The sequence below is a fragment of the Rutidosis leptorrhynchoides genome, chromosome 5, assembly GCF_046630445.1.
Source record: "Rutidosis leptorrhynchoides isolate AG116_Rl617_1_P2 chromosome 5, CSIRO_AGI_Rlap_v1, whole genome shotgun sequence".
Lineage (NCBI taxonomy): Eukaryota > Viridiplantae > Streptophyta > Magnoliopsida > Asterales > Asteraceae > Rutidosis > Rutidosis leptorrhynchoides.
Window position 1 is genome coordinate 100,912,019 of NC_092337.1, and position 9,066 is coordinate 100,921,084.

The following is a 9,066-nucleotide window of genomic DNA, read 5'->3' on the forward strand; positions in this document are numbered from 1 at the left end:
GAAATAACTTAAAAAGAAACTAAAACTTAAAAAGGCGTCGCAAAATTCTAGAGTACCTAAATCTTAGTCTAAAGAAAAAGCACTTAAGGAATTCTACGGCAAAGCCTAAAAATCTAGGAGTAAAAATGACTATGGCAAAAACTAAGTTTAAAATTAAATATGAGCGAAAAATACAAATATTACGCTACAACGATTAAAAAGGGACAAAATATAAAAATATACAAAAAGTTGTAAAAAGTACAATTTTTATAAAAATATTATTTTTATATTATTTATTTAATAAAACTACTAATTTTACAATTTAATTAAACTAATTTAACTAAAATATATAAATTAAATAAAAAGTAAAAGTAATTATAATAATAATAATTAGTTAGGGTTATAATAATAATAATTAATAATTAACCGTAATTAATGCTGAATTAGGGCTTCTGTCGGCGTGTCAGGTTATCTCCGCGACTTGCGGTATTTAATGCTTCAAACCCCGCGACTCGCGGGGTTCAGAAATTCAGATCTGAAACAGTTTAAAATTTACGCGTTTTTTATTTATTTATTTATTTAGTTTATTTTCTATTTTTAAATATGTGTATTAATAAAACTTTTATATTTAAAACTTTAAAAAAAAATAGAATCACTTTATAATTTTATAAATAAAAATCTTAAAACTAGATTTATATATATATATATATATATTTTTTTTATATTTATATGTTTTTAAATAAAAACAAAATACTTAAATAAAACTTATGTTTTTATAAAAACAAAGAAACTTTATAAAACTTAAATATTTATCAAACTCCTAAAAATATTTATATTTTTGTTTTTCTTTTTATATTTTCGAATATTTAAAACGTTTTTTTTTTTTTTTACAAAAACGAATTTTAATAAAAGTAAACTAAAATCTTTTTTTTTTATATTAGCGTTGCGCTTCCGGCGTTTAAGAGAGGTCCCCGGCAGCGGCGCCAAAAATACTTGATGTCAAAGCTAAGGGGTATAAAATACTATTGAAGTTTACAACGAAACACTATTAAATACGATACAATTTTACACAAGATATTTATTTATTTAGAGAATGGATATACTTAAACCTTGCTACAACACTTATAGGCAGTGTACCTAATCGTACAGTAGTGTAGTTTTTAGTAAGTCCGGTTCGTTCCACAGGGAAATCTTTAAACAAAGCTTAACGCTATATTAGTTTACTTTTATAAAAATACAAATATATATATAAGTAATATTATTATTATAAAGGGGGGTTTTTACCGTTTAATGACCGGTTTGTCGATTTTAAAACTTTAGTCACAGTTAAAACCTAATGTAAAATATTAAATAAATAAAAGACTTAATTTAAAGCGTAAAATAAATAACGATAATGAAATTGCAATAAAAGTGCGATAAAATAAAATTGCGATAATTAAAAAGTACGATAATTAAAAGTGCGATTAAATAACAATAAATAAAAGTGCGATAATTAGAAGTGCAATTAAATATAAAATAAAGGAAATTAAATATGAAATAAAAGAATTATGCTTATTTAAACTTCCGTAATGATGATGTTTGACGTGTTGATTTTAGTTTTATGCCCATGGGTTAATTGTCCTTTGTCCTGGATTATTTAATATGTCCGTCTGGTTTTTGTCCATAACAGTCCATCAGTCATAAATATAAAGTGCGAGTGCCCTCGTCAAATTATTCTTATACCCGAAGTTAAATATTCCAACTAATTGGGGATTCGAATTGTAACAAGGTTTTAATACTTTGTTTAATGAATACACCAGGTTATCGACTGCGTGTAAACCAAGGTTTTACTACTTTGTTAACAATTACACCAATTACCCTTGAATGTAATTCACCCCTGTTTCAACAAGTTTATTAACTATTAATCCATTTCCGTGTCCGGTTAAATGAACGATTATTCGTACATATAAATACCCCGCCCATCGTGTCCGATTGAGTGTATATGGTAATTTATAGGGACGCCCAATTGTAAATCTTTATATTAACATTAACAAACTATCATTTAGTTAAACAAATATAAAGCCCATTAATAGCCCATAGTCTAATTTCCACAAGTGTCGTTCTTTTGTCCAAACCCCAATTATGGTACAAAGCCCAATTACCCAATTTTAGTAATTAGCCCAACATCATGATTACTTCGTTTTAAATAAGCATAATAATAACTTAGCTACGAGACATTAATATAAAAAGGTTGAACATAACTTACAATGATTAAAAATAGCGTAGCGTTACACGGACAGAATTTCGACTTACACCCTTACAATATTCGCTAACATACCCTTATTATTAGAATTATAATTAAAATTAAAATATAAATTATAAATATATATATATATATATTTTACGTATGAGAAGAAGAAGAAAAAGATGATGATTTGCGATCAGAATTCGGTTGCTTTTATAGGAAAAGTCGACTTTTGGGGCTCCGCGACTAGCGGCATTTTTGCCTTCAAACTCCGCGAGTCGCGGAGAATGAAATTACAGCTCAGTCCCTTGGAGTCTTTCTCTGCCGACGGTTTTTTATTTATAAATATAATATATATATATAATTAATATAATTAATTATATATTATATTATATTTATATACATAGTTAACTTGTAATTTTTAGTCCGTTGCGTCGAGCGTTAAGAGTTGACTCTGGTCCCGGTTCCGGATTTTCGAACGTCCTTGCGTACAATTTTATATTTTGTACTTTGCGTTTTGAATCTTGTACTCTTGTAATTTCGAGACGTTTCTTATCAATAATTGGAACCTCTTTGATTGTCTTTTGTACTTTTGAGCTTTTTGGTCGTTTGCGTCTTCAATTCGTCGAATCTGTCTTTTGTCTTCACCTTTTATTATTTAAACGAATATCACTTGTAAATAGAACAATTGCAACTAAAAGCTTGTCTTTCTTGAGGAATAATGCTATGAAATATATGTTCGTTTTTAGCATTATCAAGGATCCAGAGAGAACCAATGGTAGGAGAGAACTCAACTCAATCTGTGTGCAGATTGAGCTCAATTTGTGGGTTCTATGTGTTCTCTTTCACTCTTAAACTCAAAAAAACTTTTAAAATTCCTCAACATCACAGGCTCTTAAACTCAAAAGAATTTTTAGAATTTGTCAACACCACGAGTTCTTAATTTTTTTTTTTGAACAACTCAAACTTTTATTAAATAAACCCCCCCCCCCCCCTGCAAGGAACTAGGGAAAGATAAAACATTACAAAGGCTTCACTTGCCAAGTGTTCCAATTTACATTGGTTTACCTCTACTACTATACCAAGAGAAAGAAGTAAAACAAATTGAATCAAAAAGAGAACTCTTCTGACCCGTCGGTGGAAAAATCACACTGTTTCTATACCACCAAATGTGCCAAAACGCGGCTGCAGCAATCGTGTACATTCTGTCCTTGTCTTCTGCTCTTACTTTCCAGTTTTCGAGCCATTCGATCCATTGAGACCAATAAGCGAAAATGAGTAGCAATATACCCATCCAGATTCTGATCTTTCGCCATATATTCAACGCTAGTTGACATTCGAACATTACATGGTTTAATGATTCAATTCCAAAGTTGCAAGAAACGCACCCGATTTGCTGGATCTCGATGCATCTAGGGGATAGATTCAACCAAGTTAGTAAACAATCAAGTGCTAATCTCCATAAGTGAATGTTTATTTTCCGGGGAATACCTTTGAACCATCTCGTACTCGGTTCATTTGAAGGCAGCTGAACGTTATATATCTTCTCCTGTTAGCCACTGAATATGAAATTTCGGCCCCCACTGACCATTGCCATGAATCACATTTATGTACAAAATAAATGTTGCCCAGCAGCTCGATTAACTCATTGCACAGAGCCAAATTTATGTCACTTATATCGGGTCGACACCACGACCAACGCTAGCATCCATTTATGTGTCTATCAGCTAGCTTACATTCCTTATCCATATCTAGATGATAAAGTCGACGAAATTTATTTTTTAAAAGATCATCTCCCCGCCAATTATCGAGCCAGAAATGTATGGATTGGCAATCTCCTATTTGAGCACGAAGCACATTAGAGGGGAGTAACTCCTGTCTAATAGACTTAAGAAATGCCACAACTATGTTCTACCATACTCCTTTATGTGTTAATAAAGCACCATCTAGTCCTGCTAGGTTACATTGAATTGTTTTTATAACCACAGCCCACATAGCATTCGAATCGGTGACAAAACACCATATTCATTTAAACATAAGAGCAATATTAAATGCACGTAAACTCCAAATATCGAGACCACCTTTTTCGTGTGAAGCTAGCTGGATCACAACTGAACCAATGTAACTTTCTATTATTTTTCGAGCCTCCCCAAAAGAATTCTGCACGCAATCTTTCCAGCTCTTTAACCGTAGTCGCATCTAAATAACGAAAAATGATATATCCACAAACTCCCTAAAACCGCATTAACAAGAGTAAGACGACCTCCAATATAGAGAAAATTAGCTTTCTAACCTGATAACTTTTTTTAAAAATTTTCAACCGTTCCTTTCCAAACTTGACACCAAATTCATTTTAACGCCTATAGGTAAGCCCAAATATACGAACGGGAACTCACCTGTAGAATAACCGAACTCGTTAACATAGGTATCCAGAATCTCTGAATGAACTCCAAGCCCGAATAAATGTGATTTGCCAACATTAATACGAAGGCCTTAATAAGTATAGAACTCGCTGGGAACAAGCAGAGTGTTCGCCAAGCTATCCCTGTCACATTCCGATAATATAATGGCATCGTCCGCATAAAATAAATGGGACACGTTAATGGACGGCTCACCAATATTGACCCCTCTGATGGCACCTGCTTCTACTTTTTCTTTAATACATAAAAGTAACCCTTCCATTACAATTAGAAAAAGAAAAGGGCTTAAGGGATCACCTTGTCTCAATCCTCGATGAAGACAGAATTCACTCGTGGGGCTTCCGTTAATGATAATTGAGGTGCGTGTGTTATACAGGCACATTCGAATCCAAGCTCTCCAAGTGGTACCGAAACCTAAAATCATAAGCATGTAGTCGAGAAACTCCCAACTCATCGAGTCGTATGCCTTTTCGAAATCTACTTTAAACAACATTAGTTGTTTTTTCTTCTTTTTAAACTAATTAATTAACTCGCTTACGATCAAAGGCCCATCCAATATTTATCCCTCTTTGATGTAAGCAAATTGTTTCGTACTTATGACTTTATCAATCACGAGAGCTATCATGTTAGCTAACACCTTCGTTATAATTTTATATTGAACACCAATCAACGATACAGGACGGTAATCCTTAATGGTAGAAGGATTATGCACTTTTGGGCTGAGAGTAATGAAAGCGGATGAAGACCCTTTCAGAAGTCTACAAGTATCAAAAGCATTACTGATAGAACTCGTTGAGAACAAGTAGAGTGTTCGCCAAGCTATCCCTGTCCATTCCGATAATATAATGGCATCGTCCGCATAAAATAAATGGGACACGATATGCATGCCATTGATCCGTTAGTCGAGGTGCAGGTTCCAAGTCCCAAGAAATCTTGTTCAAGTTCAAATGAATTCAAATTACACAATTTGGCGGACTCCATTGAGCTGACTAAAAATGTTGAGCTCAAAAAATCATTGGGCCTCAATGTTGAGCCTGTTAAGGAGAGTGAAGAATTATCAAGTGGGTTGAATGATTCTTTAAATAAATCTGACAATTCACTTCATATTAATGATGCTTTGAATTCAAAGGACTTTAATGGAGGATGTGAAGAAGTAAATGGGATGGGCCTGGGTACAGACGATTGTGATGTAGGTGACCCTAACCCAAACGGAAGTGATTGTGCTGACTTGCAAGACGTGTCCTCTTGTTCAAAATATACCGCGATAGCTCGTTTTCGTGTTAAAAGGAGAAAAGCTCATCCTTTGATAAATAGTCATTTTATTAAACATGTGTGGCGTAGGAGAAATATGAAGCGTAACCGACGCCGGGATAATTTTCGATGGCATGAGCGATACTTTATCGAGAATGTGATGAATGATTCGGAAGACAATATTGATTGTTGCTCATGCTGCTCTTCATGCGCGTCATCGGACTCGAAAACATAATTTATTTTAGTATCGTGTGTATGGTTGTGTACGTTTTAATTGTGCGGATGTGTGTTGTCTCGTGTGCTGTCTAGTTCCTTGCTAGTTTTTATTTCGTGTACCTTTTATATTTTTATAAAATTTACTTGCCTTTTAAAAAAAAATTATTTTCTTATACAATATGTGTTAAAATGTTTAACATTCATAAAACGTTTTATATCTAAGCAGTACAGTATTATATGGTTGCTGTAATATCTGGTACAGTAATATTAATATTAATATAATACTAATGAGATTGAACACGTTGATGACTAAGGCAATAAAACAGTTACTCGTACTACTAGTATTATTGATAGGGTAGGCTGTAGGTGGACGGTATAGAATGTAAATATACCCACCTCGGTTGATGACGATCACTAGACACGAGTCAAAGCAAGCAGCAGCTACTATCGTGTCAACTCAATCACGAATCCGTCCAAACCCTATGACGCATGCAATGACATCATCTCCCTTCACCACCCATCAGGCCCCACTTCTTCTTCATCAGCCCACTTGATCTTTTTCCAGTACAACCCCCCACCACATTTCATTCCCTTTCGAATCAAAACCTGCTCGTTCCTTGAACTTGCCCTCTTCCCCTTTGTTTATATATCTCTTATTTCCCATTATTTCTCTCTTCGTTACTGACCAAATTATTAATTAAATTATCTTAATTAATTAATAATACCTCAATTTGCGAATTATTTCATCTATTTAACCAAACGACGTCGTATCATATTTTGCGAATGACTTGCGATAACGATTTACAGTTACCTCCAGGGTTTCGATTTCACCCGACCGATGAAGAACTCGTTATGCACTACTTATGTAGAAAATGCGCTTCTCAATCGATCTCCGTTCCTATTATTGCGGAAATCGATTTATACAAGTTCGATCCCTGGCAACTTCCTGGTAATTTTTTGTTCTGTTTATTCAATTTAATTTGATTTATTTTATTTTCAGTATTAAAAAGTTGATAACTAACAACGATGATGACGTAATAACAGATATGGCTTTGTACGGAGAAAAGGAATGGTACTTCTTTTCACCTAGAGACCGTAAATATCCGAATGGATCGAGACCGAATCGAGCTGCCGGAACCGGTTACTGGAAGGCAACCGGAGCTGATAAACCGATCGGTAAACCAAAACCGGTCGGAATTAAAAAAGCGTTGGTGTTTTACGCGGGAAAAGCCCCTAGAGGTGTGAAAACTAATTGGATCATGCACGAATATCGCCTTGCTAACGTCGATCGCTCTGCTGGCAAACGAAATAACAATCTTAGGGTTCGTGTTATTGTACTTTTTAATTAAACAGTAATTGTGTCGATTCAATTGATTTTTTAGAAATTGGAGATGCTAATTTGATATTTTTTGTTTTAATTTTGTGCAGTTAGATGATTGGGTGCTGTGTCGAATATACAACAAAAAAGGAACCCTAGAGAAACATTATGTGACGGATAATATTAACAATAATAATAATAATGATAATATTAATAGTATCCAGGACAGTTCATTTTCAGAAATGGAAGTCGAAACGAAACCGAATATTACGGCGTATAAACCGGTGGTACAACGGCAACCGCTACCGGAGTCATCAGTACGGCATCACGTGATGAACGATGTGTTCCATTTCGATACGTCGGAATCGGTTCCTACTTTGCATACGGATTCGAGTCCAGAACCGGAAAGAGAAGTTGAAAGTGATCGTAAACTAAACGAATTGCAGTTTAATTACATCGATCCGTTTCCGGATGACGCTTTTACGCCACAATCGCAATATTATGGTGACTATAATCAGTTGTCTCCTTTGCAAGATATGTTCATGTACACGCCCAAGCCATTTCAAATGTGAAGGAGCACATTTGTACAATTGTTAAAGCGTAAAAAGTACATAACAAAGTGGCATGGGGTGACAAAATGGGAACAAATTTTGAAGTACAAAAAAAATGGTGGATAGTAGTTGTAGTAGGATATGATGGGCAAATTGGTATTAGATGAAAGGATTATTATTGATAGTGGCATGATTTGCCTAATGTTACAGTAGAACACATTTAGTTAATTTTAAGATGTACTGATAAAGTGGGTGGATTGTAAATATGTTTGGTTTTTAAATTAGTTGCTCTCTGGTTTTTTCAAGATCTTTTTTGTTTAAAAGATTTGTAGTAAGGAAGAATGATCCAAATGTCTATATGAATAGCAAAAAAATATTTTGTTTGTATGTCTATGAAATAAATTAATTTTATATGCAGTATTTAAAAATATATTTTTAAGTATGTGAGTTTGCAGGTAAATAACCTCTTATTTTATCTTATTTCTAATAAAAACAATCTATACGTTATCTGAAACTGAAAGTATAAACATCTTAGTCTACGTCTTTGGTGATGCATAATATGTTAACCAAAATATATATATATACGTCTTTGGTGATACATAATATGTTAACCAATATATATATATATATATATATATATATGTATGTATGTATGTATGTATATGTATGTATGGAGAAGATCCAGTGAGAACTTTTTTAGTGTGAGAACTCTAGGAACTCCAAAATACACTGGAATTAAAAGTGACAAGTGAGCAAAAAACAAGGAATTCGATTAAAAAACAAGGAAATCGAGCAAAAAAAACACGGGCGAGCAAAAAAAGTTATTTTTTTTTCGAATTACGAAAATGTAGAACACAAAATTGTTCGAATTTCAATTTTTTTGTTCGAATTTCATGTGTTCTACAAATTTAGTAGAACACAAAACTGTTCGAAGTTCACCATTTTTGTTCGAATTTCACTCTTTTGTTCGCCCGTCATTTTATTTTTCTTTCAACATTTTTGTTCGAATTTCACCTTTTTTGTTCGCCCTCCCATTTTCTTGTTCTAATTTCAGTGTATTTTGGTGTTTTTTGGAGTTCTTAGGGTCCTCACACACAAAAAGTTCTC

The 9,066-nt window shown here is 33.5% G+C and overlaps 1 protein-coding gene across 1 annotated transcript; it reads left to right on the forward strand.

The window, feature by feature from the left end:
* The first annotated feature begins 6,685 nt into the window (after positions 1 to 6,685).
* Positions 6,686 to 8,346, forward strand: LOC139850673 (NAC transcription factor 32-like). Its single transcript, XM_071840230.1, has 3 exons — positions 6,686 to 7,039; positions 7,135 to 7,412; positions 7,519 to 8,346. Exons 1-3 carry the CDS (start codon positions 6,874 to 6,876, stop codon positions 7,978 to 7,980), a joined length of 906 nt encoding a protein of 301 aa, XP_071696331.1. The 5' UTR covers positions 6,686 to 6,873; the 3' UTR covers positions 7,981 to 8,346.
* Positions 8,347 to 9,066: the final 720 nt, after the last annotated feature.

Bases quoted from the DNA above. Each gene is read 5' to 3' on its own strand.
- LOC139850673 (XM_071840230.1), top strand. From the start codon at position 6,874: ATGACTTGCGATAACGATTTACAGTTACCTCCAGGGTTTCGATTTCAC. The intron at 7,040-7,134 runs GTAATTTTTTGT...ACGTAATAACAG, and splicing joins CGATCCCTGGCAACTTCCTG to ATATGGCTTTGTACGGAGAA. The intron at 7,413-7,518 runs GTTCGTGTTATT...AATTTTGTGCAG, and splicing joins AACGAAATAACAATCTTAGG to TTAGATGATTGGGTGCTGTG.